This window comes from Acipenser ruthenus, chromosome 26 (genome assembly GCF_902713425.1).
Source record: "Acipenser ruthenus chromosome 26, fAciRut3.2 maternal haplotype, whole genome shotgun sequence".
In the NCBI taxonomy this organism is placed as follows: Eukaryota; Metazoa; Chordata; class Actinopteri; order Acipenseriformes; family Acipenseridae; genus Acipenser; species Acipenser ruthenus.
This window is the reverse complement of record NC_081214.1, coordinates 13,200,356-13,222,050: the sequence shown is the minus strand read 5'-3', so window position 1 is coordinate 13,222,050 and position 21,695 is coordinate 13,200,356. Positions and strand designations below refer to the sequence as shown.

The 21,695-nt window shown below is 44.7% G+C and overlaps 1 protein-coding gene across 3 annotated transcripts in view; it reads left to right on the top strand.

Annotated features, from left to right (window-relative positions):
• The window catches only part of LOC117430263 (gamma-aminobutyric acid receptor subunit beta-4), a 75,146-nt gene that overhangs the window by 41,958 nt on the left and 11,493 nt on the right, over nt 1-21,695 (top strand). For all 3 annotated transcript variants that reach the window (XM_059001202.1, XM_059001199.1, XM_059001200.1), the window contains 4 exons: nt 5,150-5,217; nt 7,812-8,032; nt 10,746-10,828; nt 18,523-18,660. In XM_059001202.1, coding sequence (XP_058857185.1) covers nt 5,150-5,217; nt 7,812-8,032; nt 10,746-10,828; nt 18,523-18,660 — 510 coding nt within the window. The remainder of the gene's footprint in view (nt 1-5,149; nt 5,218-7,811; nt 8,033-10,745; nt 10,829-18,522; nt 18,661-21,695) is intronic.

Sequence of the window (21,695 nt, the reverse complement as noted above, 5' to 3'; positions counted from 1 at the left end):
TCTGATTCCAGCAGGGTGTGCACACTGTCAATAGGGTGAAGAGACTCTGATTCCAGCAGGGTGTGCGCACTGTCAATAGAGTGAAGAGACTCTGATTCCAGCAGGGTGTGCACACTGTCAATAGGGTGAAGAGACTCTGATTCCAGCAGGGTGTGTGCACTGTCAATAGGGTGAAGAGACTCTGATTCCAGCAGGGTGTGCACACTGTCAATAGGATGAAGAGACTCTGATTCCAGCAGGGTGTGCACACTGTCAATAGGGTGAAGAGACTCTGATTCCAGCAGGGTGTGCACACTGTCAATAGGGTGAAGAGACTCTATGTCTTTCAAAATACATTTCAGGGGTTACGTTTGCCTAACAAATTTGCACAAAAGTGTCCTCTACATACTGTAAGTGTTTACAGTTTTTTTTTTTTGTCTCAATCATGTGCAGTTCTGGCCAAAAGTTTTGTATCACCTAGAATTTTAGGATTGAGATACAATTTAGATCTTTTATTTAACATCATGTAATCAAAAAAACTACAAAATGATATCACATAAGCCTACCGGAAGCCATAATAGTAGTACAGTATTTCATGTTAGATTTTGAAATGCCACATTTTTCCATTTTTGTCTGTTTTTTGTTAAGTATATGGAAAACTACAAGGCGGTATGTAATTCAGTATGTTAGCGTAACATTATTCAGCAGGTTTCATTCGACTTTATGAAGCAAAATGAGTTCATTCTATATAGAGGGTGATGCAAAACTTGTGTCCAGAGCTGTACAGTTTGTCAGTGAATGAAGATACGTTGCTTAGGGAAGTGTTTTTTCTTTTTTTTTTTAGGGAAGTGTTTTTAAACAGATTTGTTTTCCTTTGCTGACCTTGCGGTGCACATAGATATCCTTTCCAGACTGAGCTTCCGTGCATTGTCAGTGATGAATCTTGAAGTGGAGTGTTTGTGTTAATTAATTAGGAGCACAATCAGTGAAAGAGACGTCTGTATTGCTCTCTATAATTAATCAGGAGCACAATCAGTGAAAGAGACGTCTCTGTATTGCTCTCTGCTACACTGGGTTATAGAAGGGTTACATTCATTCAGAAGCTTCACACTTCCTGGACACTCACAGGATTAATGCTGCAAATACAGTTTTATTACATGACTGATCCGCATTAATCTGTGAATGGTTTCGTTTGCTGCCTGTGCTTCAAAGCACCTTTCCTCTCCTTTCACATTTGTTTATGTCTAGCATTTCAAGGTCATTTTGCTTGTGTCAGTCTTGTTCTCGACCTCTTGCTTTCTTTGTCATGTGATTACTCCTGAACAACTTGATGGAATGGATTGTGCTTTTGCAAGCAAGCAGAGGGGTTGGTGTTCTAGACACATTGATTTGGGGGAAAGGGATCTGGGTTGGGTTGTACAGTTAGACAATTCATTACCAACATTTCAGATACAGTCACATGTCCATCTGCATCTCCAGCAATGGCAACACAATTGGTTTGGGGGGGAATATTGCACAGTTGTCATGATACAGAGCCCGCAAACACATGTACTATACAGTTAAACCATGAACTATTAACACGGTCTGTTTTACCATGATTCACCATTGCCAGCCCAAACCATGTAATATACTGTAGAGATTTACATGATCAGTCCTTGGTTGAACATCACAACCAGTCACCTTAGTGACCTGGAACAATGCCGAATAGCAGTGGGACCAGGTTTACCTGATGTCTGCAAGGTGTGATCAGTTTATCAAGGGATCAATGGGAAAGTCATTGGAATTTAATATCAAGTGGTTGTGGGTTCACTGATTACAGATTCATCTTTTGTACATTGTGCTTGACAGTTTCCAAGATGCAGCTACAGCACTTTTTAGAAATGCAGAAGTAAACCTTAATCAAGCGTATGAGTAAGAGGAAATGTTCAGCTCCTTGTCTTTGAGTGCTTGTCTTTTATATAAAGGTGTTTCGCTACTAATGTACTGATTTAGCAATTTGTTTTCCGCTGAAGTACCTGACAAAGGCTGAACAGTTTCACGTTTCAAAGCAGCTCTGTCTATTGCTATGTCATTGACCGAATGCAATGTCCTTACCTCGTGAGAAGCACCCAGAGTAAATACTCCAGTGGGGTCTGGAGAACACAGGGGATTAATAGTTACAAAGTAATCACTTGTAAAGTGGAGCAGTAAGCTGCAATTGGAGCCAGGTGGCAGAGCTTTGAAGGTTGTTTTCGTATTTGATTTGTAATTAATGTTTACTAATCCAAATAAATAACAAAATCAGCAAAGAATCTGAAATATGGGTGTGAGGTAGTGCCTTTTAGGTCAGGTGGAACAGAAGTCATACACACACTGGATCAGACGATGGCTGCGCAGTTTTATTCAAAAGAAACTCAAACTTTACAGCAGGCTTCTGGCCCTTTACGAAACAAAACTCTCCTTCTGGGAGAACTAGTGTAAACTTCTAAGGAGGTAAATTCTCCTTAACTCCAATATATACTGTGGGGAAAGCTACGTCCTTTCACCCTCAACATATATTTAAACCTTGTAACTGACCTCGTATACTATCAAGATGATCCAAACCAGCACAGTCATTCATATTCCCTGGTAGTCTTTCCTGTAGGGGTTGTCACCTCCTCTCTCTCTTATAGAGCTGACTTAATTTGTTTATTGAAGACAGACAGAGATGATTGGCAGCACTAACAACCAAACCTGAAAGTAATTAACTAATTAGCTAAGCCAGACTTTCTAACTGCCCTCAACCTGAAGCCAGAATTCCCCTTACCACCTTCATGTTCCCCAGGGCCCAAAATCCCTTATTTTGCTGTATGACCAGTACACTCCATCACAAGTGCTCAAAATGATTTATTGGTTTTAAAACTGCCTGCAGTGCTGCAGAAATATAAATGAAATTGTCTCTCTGCTCTGGACCCAAAAGCAACTGCCTGCAGCCAGAATGAGGCAGCCTGAGAGCCTGTGAGTGAGTGAAGCAACTCACCTAGAGAGGAGAGACAGCTGTGAGGTGGGAAATACAAAACACAACGAGATAAAAGGGAGGATCAGGGTTAAATAACTTCTTCCAGAAATATGCAAAATCATATAGGGTTATAGGATGCCGTTCGTCTGTGTAAGAGGGAATACTGGCATGTGGTGTGTTTAGTGCTGTCCATATAACCCACGCACAGACATCTGTTGGGGCTTTGCTATTCATATACAAGTTTCCAGCTATCATATTTGCATAACACATCTTTATTCATTAAGGATGGATGAAATTCATGGCCGATTGTGATGTCACCGTTGAATTGGTTTCGCAGTTGAAGAGAATACCAAGGGGTGCTCCATGCAGTTTGTTCTTACAGCAGGTGACGTCAGCTGTTCCGATACTGAGTGCATAGCACGACAGAAACTCAGTATGGTACGGTTAGTGTCATGAATGGGTTTCTTTGAGATGTGTCGTAGCATACTGCAAACAAAACTGCTGCACTGATTGGTCGAAAAATCTCCATCAGTCTATGATGTCAGGGAATTGAAGTTCTGTACGTTACATTAATGTTTTTAAGAGGCACACCACCTGATATGTCTTTTAAATGATGGGCTTTTTGTATGTCAGCAGATGAGCTTAGCAGATTTGCAAATATCAGTGACAGATTCAGGGCTATCCACCTAGTCTGGTTTGATTGAATAGGGCAATAACGCGAGTCATAAGGCGCCTCTGTTTTATGTCATTGAATCTCCCCCTTAGTTTGGCTGGCTTAGTGTAAGGTCTTCATGTGCTTCCCCCAACATACATATTCAAGGTCACTTGACATGTTGTTTACTTGTTTCATTTAATTTGCTGATGCAGAACCAGAATCAGCTTTTTTATGAGAGCAAAAGGCAAATCAAGACCTTTCTGGAGGTCATTGTTGAGCTTGGCAGCAAAAGCAGCCATTTGATTGTTTGCCTTCAATGTGGGTGACCCAGTTTCCAAGCCCATCAGCAGCTTTTATTGTGCGTGTGTAAAACTTTACACTTTGTACGTATTCCCCTAATGTATAAACTGTCCTCGCCGGACTCCATCTGGCGTTCTCCTTTCCATTTCACTTCACTAAACGCTGCATTACATTTCATTAGACTGTCTTCTGCAGCAGCCTCCATACAATGGAAACTGGGCATTTCAGTGCCAATGCACCTACGGCAGGATTTCAGGAAGCGCATTCTGATTGCCTGTTTCTTTCTGTTTGTCTTTCACCTGGTTGTGAGTGGCCACTATAAAAGCAATGGAGAGGTTCAAGGCAAACAAGGACACCGATTTTGAATTCTGAATGTGGTGTGCTGATTATAGAAATTAGACTCACTGGTGGTAGTGATTCCAGAGGTAAAATTTGGATAGCACTCCCTAAGAAAATATATTTACTGTAGGTATGCAATTCTATCTGATTGTGGATCCTGTTAATGTTTTTTTTTCCTATTCTATAACTTGCATGTTGTATGTGAGTACTATGTAATCACTGTGAATGGCTCTGTTACTCCAGCTATAGTATAACGTTATCTGTGGACCTTTAAGTGATTCTGTGACTCCATACCCAGATATATGTATCAGGTTGATATGATAGGATCTAACAGCATGGGGAGACATGATTTCCTGTGGTTACCCATTGCCAGACCATGCCTGGTATACAGAACCACAGACACTCAGTTAAACCTACCAGTCATCCCATTCATGCAAACAATGATACCACAGTTTACACATTGCTTGGCTCTATAGTAAAGGTGTAACAAGGGATTGTCTTAAAGGGGTAGTTACTGATGAGTGTTTTTATATTCAGGTCATTTAGCATGGGAAGTGTATGTGGATACTGTACAGCAGTGTTGGTACAGTAGTATACAGGGTTAGGGTTAGGGTTTAGCATGGGAAGTGTATGTAGATACTGTACGGCAGTGTAGGTACAGTAGTATACAGGGTTAGGGTTAGGGTTAGGGTTTAGCATGGGAAGTGTATGTAGATACTGTACAGCAGTGTAGGTATAGTAGCATACAGGGGCTCTTCTGTGCAGCTTTCAGAGAGCCAGCAGACAGCAATAATCTTTGTGACAGCTCAATTCAGAAAGTCAATGTCATGGGTATAGTATCGCAATGTCTAAAACAATCCCAGTCATTTATAAAGACACTGTTTTTTTATTTCCTTTAGGTGCTCCTGTTACTGTGGGAATGAGCATTAACATCGCCAGCATCGATGCGATATCGGAAGTTAACATGGTGAGTGCAGCAGACACAGGGTATGGGGCTCCTGAAATCTGTAAACTTGCTTCCTTTATCTTTAAATGTCAATGGTTGGGTTCAGCAAGTTTCACCCAAATATTGTACTAATATGTGTACAAAATGTCAGTGTTTGCTTTTGATCAATACTTTACTTGAAGTTGTAATTGTTGCATATGTAAATAGGAGACCAGTGATAATGTTGCTAGGGCTATTAAAAGGTCATACATTGATTATATTTTTGGTAGCACCCCTTTAAACCTATAGGCATCTTTATATACCATGGTAAGCCGTTACCGGACCATGCTTGGTATATGGCACCATTGCCAAACCGTGCTGAACTAATTTTCATTGCCAGCCGAAGGAGTTTTGGAGACATTGTTGTACATCACGACCTGTCCACAATCATGGTGAGGAGTGATACTGTGGTTCCTCTCCATCCACACAGCAGGGATAGTGCAGTCAGTGGCAACGAGAGTTATATTTACACAGCGATAAAGAAAAAAAAAAGCAGGATGTTTTTCAGCAACATCTGCGTTTGTGAATGTGCATAGAACAATTAATTAGCTAGTTTCATTTTTTATAACCACTGCTGCTAGACAATTGTGCTTTGTGCCAGCTGTGTTGTGTCAGACATGCCTTGTTTAAGTCAGATAGCATTAGCGATAGTAAAGACGTGACAGTAAGCGCCAGACAAAGAACGAGGTTAGAGTTGAGTCAGTATCTTCTAATAACACCCTCCTCAAACTAATCAGTCATTTCATTTCAGCTTTAAAAACATATTCCCCTGCAGAAATAACTCTGCATCTTCTGTGTTTTCCTGCAAAAGCTATGCATAATCAAGTTATTTAAAGAAATAGTTGTAGTTCATATGCATACAACTGTTCTAGACTTCTCAAGGACAGTCCAATACATGCTTATCAAACTGTATTTTATTCATATATGGATACTATTTATACAAAGAAACACAGAGCGCTACATTCTCAAAGAGATACATTTTCTCAAAGCACAAAACACTGATTCAAAACCAAATAAGGAACAACTTACAAGAGACTTATAAGCCCCAAGAATAAACTGGTAAATTGTTTATTTATGATTTGTTAACTTTACTGGGTGTGTTTTTCCTTTCTGAAAAACCTGGGTGAATGACGCTTTAGGGTACCAAAGAGCTTTGAGAATACGGCCCTACCGTCTCAACACTGTTCTCCCATCTCTACAAAGACAGTCGGCTTCATTCAGCATTGAAATGTGATATTTTAGTAAAATGTAATTGGTCCCTGTCGGAGTGAGTTTATGAACTACAGTGTTCAAATCCGCTGTTCGGATCATTCAAATAAACCATGCCGATGTGCACTAAACATGTTCAAACCGCTTGGGTACACACTGAATATTAGAGAACAGAAGCAAGAATCGTCCTCGCAGCACAGCTGTCCAGTGCTGCCCAGCTTGGTGATTGTAATTGGGGTCAGGATGAGAGAGCAGGCAGCTGCTCAGCATGAAGAGCTCACAGTGGCTATATGCTCTGTATCACCTGGACTGCACGTAGAGCTACAGTGCTGTGGAGTGCTCGCAGCTCCACCTGGGGCAGCTTCATTAATATGCAGCACTCCAGGGTGAGTATCCACACATTACACACATACTACATGGTTAAAGGCAGCATGGCAGGTCGGGATATTATCTGAAACAGACTGGTAAGTGAGTCATTCTGTGTCAAAATGTAGGCTGATAAAATGGATATTTTTCAAACTAATATAATCAGTTTCACTGAAATATATTATTCTTAATTACTGTTTACTCAATTTTCATTTGATAAATGATTCGTGAAATATCAATATTGTGAAATGGATACACAATGTTCTTTTATTTTATTAAATCTTGTTGTCTTGACTTGGTTAAATTATCTTCTGAATTGTGATTTTTAAGGGCAGTTTCACCTATTTAAACCAGATCATAATGTCTGAATAATGATGTGCAGAGTTTCATTGTTTATGTATTCAAACTCTTCAAGTGCAAAATATATCTAGTAGCAGTACCTTAGATGCTAGAATTACCCTGCAGTTCTCCTGTTCATAAGCTTATAGGAGGCTGTGTGGTCCAGTGATTAAAGAAAAGGGCTTGTAACCAGGAGGTCCCCGGTTCAAATCCCACCTCAGCCACTGACTCATTGTGTGACCCTGAGCAAGTCACTTAACCTTGTGCTCCGTCTTTCGGGTGAGACGTAATTGTAAGTGACTCTGCAGCTGATGCATAGATCACACACCCTAGTCTCTGTAAGTCACCTTGGATAAAGGCATCTGCTAAATAAACAAATAATAATAATAACCTACCCCCCACCTGCCATTACATCATCGAACCAAACCACTGTGAGCTTTGACCTCCACCCTCATCCACTATTACACTCCCCCCCCCACCTCCACCCCCAATCACTAATACTTGAACTTCATTCAAATACAGCATTAAGGTCTGTTTTAAATACTGGCTACCATTTATCTTAGAAACAAATCTGTTTTGGGGAATTGTGTGATGGTAATTAGAAGTGGTTTTGCTTTGCCCCCTTCCCTCCCAACGTTCTTTCTTTGTTCTTCATCCCCCAGGATTACACGATTACAATGTATTTCCAACAGAGCTGGAGAGACAAGCGCTTAGCATACACGGCACTGTCCCTCAACCTCACCCTGGACAACCGTGTGGCTGATCAGCTGTGGCTCCCGGACACCTACTTTCTAAACGACAAGAAATCCTTCCTCCACGGAGTGACAGTGAAGAACCGCATGATCCGGCTCCACCCGGATGGAACGGTCCTGTATGGTCTCAGGTATCACATTCTCTACTGTGACACTGCAATGCATGCATTCTATTAGGAAGCCTTACTACGTATCATACACACCAGACTGTTTACAGGAGCAAAATACAGCATATTTTACATTTGAACTGAGGATATTCTAGTAGAGGATTATCAAAAAGACTTTCCAAAACACCGGGTAGAAAGATTGCACTTCTTTCTACCCAGCTCACCTGTCTGAAGGGACGAGCTCCAATCTACCAGCACACAAGCTGGTGTAGCTACGTTCTATTTGTTCCAATATCTTATAGCAAATATCAATATTTGTGGCAAGAGCCATGACGTCTGGTATTCCTGTCCTAGGGTGGTGGCGGACAGATAGCAGTCTCATTGTTATTGCTGTGCCCCGCACCTGACAGGGCTAGCGTACAGCATGGATATTCATGACTTATCCTCTATTCAGGTCATTCCAAACCAGCCCAGTAAGGGTTGGAGTTTCACTTTCCTTTAAGTGGTTTACTTCCGTGGAAGAAACAATGCTGCCACTCATATGGATAAATGGCGACACCAGGTGGCCAGAATGGTGTAATGGAGGATGCTGACCTTTTCTCTCTCAGTCACACTCTTTTTTTGTTTTGATTTCACTGCATAGCCCTGTCTAAAGCCCCTTTCACACTGGCACTCCTACCCGGGTCAGCAGCGACCCACCTCAGGGTGCGGGTCGACATGCTTTGACCCTGGTCGAGCGAGACAAAATGCTTGACAGACACTCGTGAGCCGACGCAATAACAAACAGCCACGCCTGCATGAAGGTTTCACTTCCACAAGGAACATTTCTGTTTATTCTGTTTAGCCATATTTTTTGTTGAGACACACGATGAGCTGTGTTGCAGCAGGGATGAAGAAACATTTGCTCTAATCAACATTTGGGCAGACGATTCAATCCAGAGAAGCTTGGGTGGAAGCGTCCGTAACAAGCTGCTTCCGGGGCATTGAGGCACACGTTGTGTATTTGCTTCTGTTACCCAGGTGGACCCTGCTTCTTCAAAAGCAGTGTGAAATCGCGTAGCCGACCCGAGTAGAGTATGCCAATGTGAAAGGGGCTTCAATTGAAGAGGCTGCATATATGAAAGAGTTGACCGCAACTGCACACAGTGAACTGAGCATGTGAGCAATTGATAAACCTGCGGTGTTTCTGTTCAGTAGTAGACACACTACTCATGTATTTTCAGTAGTAATATTACACAGTTCGAGTTGATTTTGAACAGCAGCAACCCCCTTTAGTTTCTTTGCTTCCTGTTTGGATGCTGTTTTTTCACGATAACACCGAACACATCCCTACACTAACATTAACACTTATCATTCTATCTCGCACCTGCGATCACACTATTTATACACCTGTGGCTGGAGCCTTAATTCATTATTGAATCAATTATTCAAGTCACGGCTCCAGCCACACTGCCACAAATGGATATCAACATTTGTTCATAAATAAATATAAATATTGAATAACTGACTAAAGCTCTGGGGCTCATAGCCTATTGTTTTAGTAGGATATTATCAAGGACGGTTTTCTAAAATAGTCATTGAGTAAATACATGTTCAGCTCCTGGGATCGTGCTGGCTTCATCCCTTTTCTACATTCAGGCTCTTGAATTGCAGTAACAGAATGATGGATCAATATTATATGAGGACTCATCCTCTTGGAATAGCTTACCCATATTCTATTTATATTTTCTGGCAACAATAAAAAGTCTGAGCTGAGCTAGAGCTCCCGTTATAACTGAAAGGACAAAGCGTCAAATGAAGCATTATATTTTATAGACATGTGATAGCCGATGCATTCCTGTCCTTTCTTGTGTTGCATCCAATTGTTTTTTAATTACATATCTCAGTGATGTGTATTATAATTACAGTGAAGAATAAATCTAGCTTGTCAGTTGTAAGAAGCATTTCATTTACTTAGGTGTTTATTGCAGCCTGTCTGTTAGTTACATCTCTATACCCAGTCATGGGTAGCCAACAGGTGTTAGTAACGTGGAGGAGATTATTTAAATATAAGCAAACACAGTTTTTTCAGGGTTTTTTAAAGTGACAGCCTTCTCTCACCCAAACAAAACCCCTTACATCATAAATTAAGATCCTCCACTGTGTTGATCATTAAAATAGAGCCCTAAGTGTTGCAGAACCTGAGGTAGTGTTTTAAATAGGCTGATTACTTAGCGTTTCTGTCTCCAGTACATAATCAGGATTGCTTATTATTATTATTATTATTATTATTATTATTATTATTATTATTATTATTATTATTATTATTATTATTATTATTATTATTGTACAGCTATGGCCAAAAGTTCTGGATCACCATATATAATCAACTAATTTTGCTTCATCGAATGAAACCTGCTGAATAATGTTACATTAACATATTGAATTACTTAATGAAAAAGTCACAAATTGATGTGACCCAATGTACTAGGTGTGTCTCTCATGCTGTAAATAAATATGATTTCAGTGCAGACCCCGAGCTTGCACAGAGTCCAGATAATCCTGCACATTTAACATGGCCCCATGGCAGCGGTTATGTTCACTAAGATGAGCCAGCGATTACAATTCCTTTAGCAAAAGACAAGGCTGCTGGGAAGAGAAAAAAAAAAAGAAAATCCAAGTGTTGTTGTCAAAGCTAAGCTGCAATCTCCAAAGGTTACCACGGTAACTATAGTTCTTTCTGTTCCTTGTCTTTCAGAATAACTACAACAGCTGCCTGCATGATGGATCTGCGGAGATACCCCCTGGATCAGCAGAACTGCACCCTTGAAATAGAGAGCTGTAGGTAGACAGACATCTGGGGTACCTGGGGATGGAGCATTGTGTATTCTTTTCATCCTATCCCAACATGCAGGTCTACCTTTAGAAAAGAGTACCATTGTAAAAGCACAGCAATGTCTAATACAAAGCATAGCTAAGCATTGAAAAGCCTGGAGAGGTCAGGCAAAGCATATTAAAAAGCATGGGAAACCATGGTGAACCGTGATAAATACCTAGTGTAAGGATGGGATAAGTATGGGAAAACTGCAAGCATACCAACAAAAAGTCATGTTTTTATTGAATGTGGGATAGGCAGCCCATAGCATGTAAATGAGACCTGACCAACAGTATAGTAAGGGGAATCAGGAAGCAGACGTTTAAACTTGTGCACATCCCAAGCATAGAAAGCATAGAAACAGAACCTGCAAAGAACAAACAGACATGCATCATGATGAAAAAGGGACCAGTCATGATGCAGCTGGTGCTCAAGAAGAGTAAGAAAATGGTTTTCAAAGCTTTGGGTAGCACTGCTTTAAATGGTGTGTAAGTGCTTTCGAAACCACTGCTGGTTTGCCAGGAGGTAGTGGCGTGGGTGAAAATATGATTTCCAGACAACAGTTCAATTCTCATAAGAGTCTGCATTTAAATACTAAATCTGCCCCTCTACCAGCAGTGGGGGGGGGGGGGGGGGGGGGTATGCGGCAGGATTGCAGTCCCAAAATAATAATAACAGACAAGTACAATAATCCACGTTGGTGCACGGCAAGGTGCTGTCCCTGTGGTGCTCCCTGTGCAGTGCAGTGCAGTGCGGTTGGTGCACGGCAAAGTCTTGTCCCTCTGGTGCTCCCTGTGCGGTGCTGTGCGGTGCAGTGCAGTGCGGTTGGTGCACGGCAAAGTGCTGTCCCTGTGGTGCTCGCTGTGCTGTGCAGTGCGGTCGGTGCATGGCAAAGTGCTGTCCCTGTGGTGCTCGCTGTGCTGTGCGGTCGGTGCATGGCAAAGTGCTGTCCCTGTGGTGCTCGCTGTGCTGTGCAGTGCGGTCGGTGCATGGCAAAGTGCTGTCCCTGTGGTGCTCGCTGTGCTGTGCAGTGCAGTGCAGTGCGGTCGGTGCATGGCAAAGTGCTGTCCCTGTGGTGCTCGCTGTGCTGTGCAGTGCAGTGCAGTGCGGTCGGTGCATGGCAAAGTGCTGTCCCTGTGGTGCTCGCTGTGCTGTGCTGTGCAGTGCAGTGCAGTCAGTGCATGGCAAAGTGCTGTCCCTGTGGTGCTCGCTGTGCTGTGCAGTGCAGTGCAGTGCGGTTGGTGCACGGCAAAGTCTTGTCCCTCTGGTGCTCCCTGTGCGGTGCAGTGCAGTGCGGTTGGTGCATGGCAAAGTGCTGTCCCTGTGGTGCTCGCTGTGCTGTGCAGTGCAGTGCACTGTAGTCAGTGCATGGCAAAGTGCTGTCCCTGTGGTGCTCGCTGTGCTGTGCAGTGCAGTGCAGTGCGGTCGGTGCATGGCAAAGTGCTGTCCCTGTGGTGCTCGCTGTGCTGTGCAGTGCGGTCGGTGCATGGCAAAGTGCTGTCCCTGTGGTGCTCGCTGTGCTGTGCAGTGCAGTGCAGTGCGGTTGGTGCATGCAAAGTCTTGTCCCTCTGGTGCTCCCTGTGCGGTGCAGTGCAGTGCGGTTGGTGCATGGCAAAGTGCTGTCCCTGTGGTGCTCGCTGTGCTGTGCAGTGCAGTGCAGTGCGGTCGGTGCATGGCAAAGTGCTTTCCCTGTGGTGCTCGCTGTGCTGTGCAGTGCGGTCGGTGCATGGCAAAGTGCTGTCCCTGTGGTGCTCGCTGTGCTGTGCAGTGCAGTGCAGTGCGGTCGGTGCATGGCAAAGTGCTGTCCCTGTGGTGCTCGCTGTGCTGTGCAGTGCAGTGCAGTGCGGTCGGTGCACGGCAAAGTGCTGTCCCTGTGGTGCTCGCTGTGCTGCAGTGCAGTGCAGTGCGGTCAGTGCATGGCAAAGTGCTGTCCCTGTGGTGCTCGCTGTGCTGCAGTGCAGTGCAGTGCGGTCGGTGCACGGCAAAGTCCTGTCCCTGTGCTGGCTCTCTGGCTGCAGCTCCTTGGCTCCTCTCATCTGCAAAAACATGGCAAAACAAACAGCACTCTGGTTTGTTACTCATTTAGCGTAAGGGGACCATACTCACGTAGCTGCATCCCCTTTGTACTGCCAGAATTCTCCTTGTGATCAGCTCAGTGCCCTGGTGTATCCAATCCCTGGTGTATCCAATCCCTGGTCTCTACAATCCCTGGTGTATCCAATCCCTGGTGTATCCAATCCCTGGTCCCTGGTGTATCCAATCCGTGGTCTCTTCAATCCCTGGTCTATCCAGCCCTTGGTGTATCCGATCCCTGGTGTATCCAATCCCTGGTCTCTTCAATCGTCTGTGTATCCAATCCCTGGTGTATCCAATCCCTGGTTTCTTCAATCCTTGGTCTATCCAATCCTTGGTGTATCCAATCCCTGGTCTCTTCAATCATTGGTGTATCCAATCCGTGGTCTCTCCAATCCCTGGTCTCTCCAATGCCTGGTCTCTCCAATCCCTGGTCTCTCCAGTCCCTGGTGCATCCAATCCCTGGTGTATCCAATCTCTGGTCTCTCCAATCCCTGCATGATCTGCAGCTGATCACAAAGCTACGCTTTGCTCTTTCTCCAAAATGTCCGATTTCCGGTTCCCACCTACCATCAAGTCGCCCCGTCTATGGGAAAGCATACCACCCACCTTACAACACAGCACCCCTTCTGTTTGGGAGGGAGACCTGCAGCTCAGATTCCTTCTCTCTGTTATACAGGCTAATATTTGCAAAGAATTCCAGTTGGGGTTGTTGGTTACGTGTGTCAAGATGTTTCAATGGGCTTTAATATGCTGTAGCTGGAGTTTCCAGGTGTATCACAATGCCTCCAGTAAGTGCAGTCAGCCAGCTGGCTTGGGGAAAACGATTCATATTTTCATGACAGTACAATAGAAACCGCACAGCAAGCCGTCCCCGAAGGCTGACAAGAAGAAATATTAGCTAAAGAGATTAGGCAAGGTGAACAGAGAACTTCTGTAAAAAGAAATAGGAAATAGTGCTTACAGCAAGGAAGGGGATGATGGATTTCTCTAGCGTGGTGTGTCCCAAAGGGGGGTTTGTGAAGTGTCTCCTGTGCCCCGCATTCCGTGTGGGCCTTCATAACACTAACTCTGAGCTGGCTGGCAGCAGCTGTGAGCAGTTTCCTGGTCCAGGCATTCATATGTACTGTATGTCTGGGTTTAGTGCAAGCAACTTTCTGCTACTTCACTGAGTTCATTAATATAACACTGTGGAAACCAGGGTTCGATCCTCACGCACTGCTCTATGCTGTGTAAAGGACGGCAGCTTACCTCCCCAGGAATTCCTCACAGGCAATTGTGTCGAGTCACTGAAGGTCTGGCTGTGATGGTTATTACCGTACTTGCAAATGAATTTAATGTATGTCTGTCACAAAGACGACCGGAGTGGGTGGCGTCAGACCAGAAGCAGGAAATAAAACGACAGAGAGGTGTGGTTTGGTGGAGCTGAGCGAATGGTTTCGCTCAGCATTTATTAAACAGAACAGAAAATAAAAAGGTTGAACAAACAAACACAAACACAAAACAGGACACGGCACTTGAGGCCAAAATAAATAGACGAACAAAAACGGACTAACACTACAAACGGTGCACGGACAGACACACAAACAAACACGGTGAGTCTATAAACACTTATTATTTACGTTGTTTTTCTTTTACTCCTCTCTCTCCTGTTCTCCACTCTCGAACACCCAACCCAGAGTGAAAGAAATGTGCATCTATATATACTATTGTGCTGGGATTCAATTACTAATTAATTATTCACTTGAATCCCAGCACGTGAATTAATTCTGTGCAACCCCGTGCTCACATACTATACTTTAAATGCACGTGCAGTGATGTGCAATCCCATGCCTAAATACAAATATACAATTTAAATCATACGTGAAACACAGACCCATTTATATTCCGTGTACCAATGACTATACACCAACATTAACACACGCAACATACAACATATAACACAGAAAATACACACAGGGGCGGGCACTTCGTCACATATACCCCCCCCTGTGCAAAGCACACATGGCCTCAATGGCCACCTCCCCCCTTAAAAACCCAGCAGTCCAGAACAAAGTCTCGGGCTGGGAAGGGAGGCTTCAGTGGGCCCATGGCTGGAAATGCTGTCAGCACCCCTGCCGGTAGTGGCACGGCTGACAGCATGCTGGTCCACTCCTGTAGCGAAATTGCTGCGGGGGATGCTGGTCTCCTGACCTCTCCCCCTTTCTTCGTAGCTGGTAGCTCCCCTTGGTGGGGCTCCGACCACAGTACTTCCGGCAGCGAAGAAGCTGCAGTGGGAGCAGGTCTCCGGACCTCCCCCACGATCTCCGGCAGTGAAACTGCTGCAGTGGGAGCAGGTCTCCTGACCTCCCCCACGATCTCCAGCAGCAAAACTGCTGCAGTGGGAGCAGGTCTCCTGACCTCCCCCACGATCTCCGGCAGCGAAACTGCTGCAGTGGGAGCAGGTCTCCTGACCTCCCCCACCTTCTTCGTGGCCGACAGCTCCCCTTGGTGGGGTTCCAGCCACAGTCCTTCCTGCTGCGATGCGGAGCAACAGGCAGCTCCAGGCGATGCGGAGCGACAGGCAACCCCAGGCGACGCGGCGCGACAGGCAGCCCCAGGCGATGCCAGACAGGCATCCTTGGGCGAAGCGTGGCAGACATCCTTGGGCGAAGCGAGGCAGGGAGTCAGGACAAGCTGGGGTGCGGGTTTTGGCCTTCTCCGCGGCCACTGCGGCCGGGCGGTGCTTCCCCATGCTTCCCTCAGCAGCCTATGCAAGGGCTGCTGAGGACCGCCAGCTTCACGTCCTGGTCCTTCTGGTGAAGGGAGAGGCAGCCCCTGCTCCTCTTCCCCTGATGGTGATGGAGGCAGAGGCAGCTCCTGCTGCTCTGCTCCTGGCGGTGGAGGTGGCGGAGGGAGAGGCAGCTCCTGCTGCTCTGCTCCTGCCGGTGAAGGTGGTGGAGGTAGAGGCAGCTCCTGCTGCTCTGCTCCTGCCGTTGAAGGTGAGAGCAGCGTGTAGTCTCCTGGCGACGAAGGTGGGAGCAGCGTGTAGTCTCCTGGCGACAGAGGTGGGAGCAGCGTGTAGTCTCCCCCTTTTGCAGGGGACTGGTGCTGCTCTGCCTCTCTTGCAGGGGACTGGTGCGGCTCTGCCTCTCTTGCAGGGGACTGGTGCGGCTCTGCCTCGGAAGGGGAAACCAGCAGGCATTCTTCCTCTGCTGGTGGAGATGGGGACAGCAGGCATTTTCCCTCTGCTGGTGGAGATGGGGACAGCAGGCATTTTCCCTCTGCTGGTGGAGATGGGGACAGCAGGCATTCTCCCTCTGCTGGTGGACATGGGGATAGCAGGCATTCTTCCTCTGCTGGTGGAGGTGGGACCAGCAGGCATTCTCCATCTGCTGGCAGCTTGGGTCCTAGGGCTATGGAAGCCCCGACTTCCCTCTCTTTGGGCTGTGGACGCACCGACTCCTCCCTTTTGGGCTGTGGACGCACCGACTCCTCCCTTTTGGGCTGTGGACGCACCGACTCCCCCCTCTTGGGCTGTGGACGTTCGGGCTCCCCCCACTCAAGCGTAGGACGTTCGGGCTCCTCTCACTCAGGCGTAGGACGTTCGGGCTCCTCCCACTCAGGTGTAGGACGTTTGGGCTCCTCCCACTCAGGCGTAGGACGCTCGGGCTCCTCCCACTCAGGCATAGGACGCTCGGACTCCTCCAGCTTGGGCTGTGGACACTCAGGCTCCTCTCGCTTGGGCTGTGGATGCTCAGGCTCCCTCTTCTTCGTTCCCCTTCTCTGCCTCCTCCTCCCCTTCCTCTCCTGGGCCAGTTCCTCCTCTCCCTCTTGGTAGGGGCAGCGGAAGGGACAGTTGGCGAACAGATGATCCTGGTCGCAGAGGAGGCACCCCGGCGATGGCTTGTTAAATCGCTGTGGATGTCTGTCCCTTAGGCGGCACTCTCCTCCCTGTCCTTCACCTCTTTATCCTCCTTCCATCCCATTTTATTTATTTATATATATATATATTTTTGTAATCCAATTTTTTTTTTTCCCCAAAAAATGCGGTTCCTGCTCTGGTCTGACGCTTGGAGGCGCTGTTATCCCGCTGCTGACACCACGTGTCACAAAGACGACCGGAGTGGGTGGCGTCAGACCAGAAGCAGGAAATAAAACGACAGAGAAGTGTGGTTTGGTGGAGCTGAGCGAATGGTTTCGCTCAGCATTTAATAAACAGAACAGAAAATAAAAAGGTTGAACAAACAAACACAAACACAAAACAGGACACGGCACTTGAGGCCAAAATAAATAGACGAACAAAAACGGACTAACACTACAAACGGTGCACGGACAGACACACAAGCAAACACGGTGAGTCTATAAACACTTATTATTTACGTTGTTTTTCTTTTACTCCTCTCTCTCCCGTTCTCCACTCTCGAACACCCAACCCAGAGTGAAAGAAATGTGCATCTATATATTCTGTTGTGCTGGGATTCAATTACTAATTAATTATTCACTTGAATCCCAGCACGTGAATTAATTCTGTGCATCCCCGTGCTCACATACTATACTTTAAATGCACGTGCAGTGATGTGCAATCCCGTGCCTAAATACAAATATACAATTTAAATCACACGTGAAACACAGACCCGTTTATATCCCGTGTACCAATGACTATACACCAACATTAACACACGCAACATACAACATATAACACAGAAAATACACACAGGGGCGGGCACTTCGTCACAATGTCCCTGCACCATGTTTTGTCTTTCCTTTGAATGAAAAAAAACTATACGAAAGAATAGTTCAGTGTTTGAGGGAACACACAATTGCTGAAAACATAATGAGCCGAGTACAGCATAGAACTAGCAAACGCACGGCTGAGATTGAATCAGCCAGTCATCCATTACAAGATGCCCTGTGATGAATCAGCACTGCCTCAGCTGGACAGGGGTGCTGTGGGATAAAGGAGCAGCAATGCAGTGGGGTCGATGGATCTCTGATAATGATGTCTAGTAAGAGACTGATTCACAGAGATGCTTGTTTATTATAGCCCGTGTTTTTCTGATTGGTTAATGAGCCTAGAGTAAAGTCTGCAGATCTAACAGGCAGTTTTATTTAAACACAAATGTGTTTTGCTTGCCCCGGGTCAGACTGCTGTGCGTTCTGCACTTCTCAGCAGGGCATGGTTTTCGTTGAGCAGTCCTTCTGCTGTCAGTTTGATGCACATCTTTGATGTTACAATATGTTAAATACTTTAGTATTTTACTTCTTTTTTTGTTTGCATTGAACAAATATAGAATGGAAAGTAACAATAAATCCACCTGTGGTACACATAAGTAATTATAAATATATTACAGTTCAACGTGTGTGAAGTAAGATCTGCAGTAATTGCTGTAATTGGAGATTTATAACCCTTAGTGACGGGGCAAATATTCAAACACTTATTGAAATGTATGTGGTGCAAAACTGACCATGTTTGCATTTGTTTATAGGACTGGCCCATCGTGTTAGTACAAATAAATAAAGCTGGTAGCATTGTGATTGTACACTGCATTGCTTGATGTGAGTGTGAGTTTGGCTAAAGCTATTGTTTTCATTTGTTCCCTTGCAGACGGCTACACCACAGACGACATTGTGTTCTTCTGGCAAGGGGGGAACAACGCTGTGACTGGGGTGGACCGTCTGGAGCTGCCTCAGTTCTCAATCATGGAGCTGAGGTTGGTCTCCAAGGAAGTGGTGTTTGCCACAGGTAAGAACTACTGAAAGTACAACTGATATTTCATATTTGAATGGCCAGCTTGTAACAGTGATGTCAGAACTAAGGCTTTGCCAGCCTTTGAACTCAGACCTCCCCATAGCAATGGACATGTTTAATCTGTAAAACAAAAATAATGGATTAAATGTATCATCATAAGTGAGGTGATTTGTTAGTAAAGACATAAACAACTCAGGATCTTTCTCAATCCTAACAACTGTCAACTAATGTCACATCAGAAAGGGTTACTCCCACATGCTTGTGAACTTTCACTAGTAAGTAGTTATCAATAACTAGCCATTTTAAACCTACCACACTGTGCAGTCTATGCTGTGCCTTTGAGTTTCCTTCTGGGGTTTGGCAGTCGACCTGCCTCCCTGCCAGTCTCTCAGTTTGTCTATCTAAACTGCAAGCTTCCAAGGGTTTTCAATCTGCAGAGCTGTTCTGACTGAAAATAATGTGACATGAAAGTGCTATAGAAGCCTAAAGCAATTGTCACAGATGGCTTGGTGGTGATGTCAGACCAGGAAATTGACAGTACTATGGGTATGAAGCGCTGATGCGTGTGTTTATTTAAATAAAAGGTTTGTACAAAACAAAAGAACACAGACAAAACAAAAGGCACGTTGGCCAAAACAAAACAGACAATAAACAAACAAGTACCATGCTGGTCAAAATCCAGCACGTGTAGCAATTGTAGTTATTTATATCTCTTTTTCACTCACGTCTCTCTCCCATTCTTTCTCCTTAAACACCCAACCCAGACTGAGAGGTTCCTGCCTCTTATGCAGCTGTGCCTGAGCTCAGTTGCTTGTAAATCATTCAGTCGGGCACAGGCACATTTTGCATGTGAAGTGATTTGGCAGGTAAGGCAATTGACCCTTCCCTGCTGACCTAAAACACCAGTGCACAAATAAACTTTTAAATCATAAAACAACAATAGACAATACAAACGCAAAATACACACAGGGGTGGGGTGTACAGCCACAGCAATATTCTACATTCAGCTCCAAAAAGGATGCCATTAGACAGTATGTACTTTAGCAGGGAAGTCATACACTGTAAAACAATCTATTTTCACACACAGGCAGTTTATTTTAGATGCGCTGTTTAAAGTTATTTTTTCACAGTAAAACAGGTTTAAAAGGCACTGCATATCAACAGGACTGCATCTCCAGCCCCGCCCCACCCCTTGTTCACTTTATTTTACACATACCTCTTCATAGTAGTGCATACCGATAAATCATCTCCTGATTACTCGTTTTATCACTAAACTCCTCAATAATGCGATCCGAGTCATTATTTTATTACTATAACATCTCAAAAAGCTCTGCAAATGTCTGTGATATTCTTTGAACGCTGGATGCAGAAGCAGCTATCTTGTTTGTTTATGTCCGTGTTACCTCTGTGTTGCCAGGGCTACGTGTATTGTTCAGATCTGCCCCTTTTTTCCGGCTTCCCTCGATTCCTATTGGTCTCACTCGACCATTGAATGGTTTTCTCAGCTTTTTCTGGAGAAAAAACGACTAGAGACCTGTTTTTTACGTCTTTTTGATGATGTCAGACAGGGTCCGACATTGGACCGGAAAGGGAAAATTGCAATGTCGGACCAGGTCCGAATAGGACCGCAAAGGGTTAAAATGATCAAAACTTTGAGGACCATTAGGGAGGCTAGAAATGGAGTAGTCGTAAAACACAGGCACCTCCAACATAATCTATATCAATCCTGTTGCTATCGATCTTTTTTTGTCTGTTTACTATTTTATTTTAAGTTAGCTATAACTTTTAGTATTTTATTTTATTTGATCTACTGCTGTTGTCAATTACTTTTATCCTGTAATGCCACCAAAACAAGCCATCAGAAGAAGGAAGCCTTGCCGGTCCCAGTTGCAGCTATGCATGCTTGAAGACTTCAGACAGATCGTAAAGGAGGTCATAAGGGATGAGATCGCAAGCCTTAGGTCTGAAATCCAAATGGCTATAGCCCCGATTCAAGCCACACTGTCGGAGTTCGCAGAGAAAGTGTGAGAGGTGGAGGATTACATTAACCCTTTTGACACCGGCTTGCTGGAGTTGAAACGGCCTGCTCCTTGCTGTTCTCTGAAAACCTCAAGCTCTGTGCTAAAATTGATAATCTAGAGAACCACAATCTCATTTCTTTTCCTTTTCTGTCTATTTCAATGTACTTTCTCTCTTCTGTTGTGCTTTTTGGTATTGGTCAGGGACAGGGTGCTCTGGGATGTTTACTCTACAGAATATATGCATGTGCAGTCTCTTGCTTTCTCTATATCCCTAAACTAGTGGCAGCAATGGGTGCCCACTTAATGTTATAAGCTGGGACGTAAAGGGGCTTAATCAACCAATAAAACGCTAGAGTCCTCTCTCACCTTCAAAAACTTAAAGTGGGCATTGCTTAACTGCAGGAAACACATCTCCAAAACTCAGACCAATTTCGTATATGTAAGTCTTGGGTGGGGCAGCTTTTTCACTCCAAGTTTAATGGCAAGACTAAGGGAGCTGCAATACGAATTCACAAATCGATTCCATTTATTGCCTCACAGGTGACTGCAGACCCAAATGGCCGTTGTATTGTTGTTACTGGTACTCTTTTTGACCGCCCATTAATTTTAGCCAATGTTTATGCTCCCAACTGGGATGACAGCCAGTTTTTCAGCACATTTCTATCTTCTCTACCTGACATGCACACACACCACCTTTTGCTTGGGGGGGTATGAACTGTGCATTACACCCTAGACTCTTCCACAAATCCAACCCCTCCCTCTAAATCGGCCTTGGCTGTTCGTTCATTTCTTGAAACCTGTGGTATCTCTGACCAATGGCGCTTACTTTTTCCATCAGCTCAGCAGTACTCCTTTTTTTCACCAGTCCATCAAACTTATTCCTGTATTGATTTTTTTTATAGATACTAATTTGCTTCCCATGGTCCACTTGTGTACTTACCATAGCATTATAATTTCAGATCATGCCCCCTTGACTTTGACAAAACCCTGTCGCTCGTGGAGGTTTAA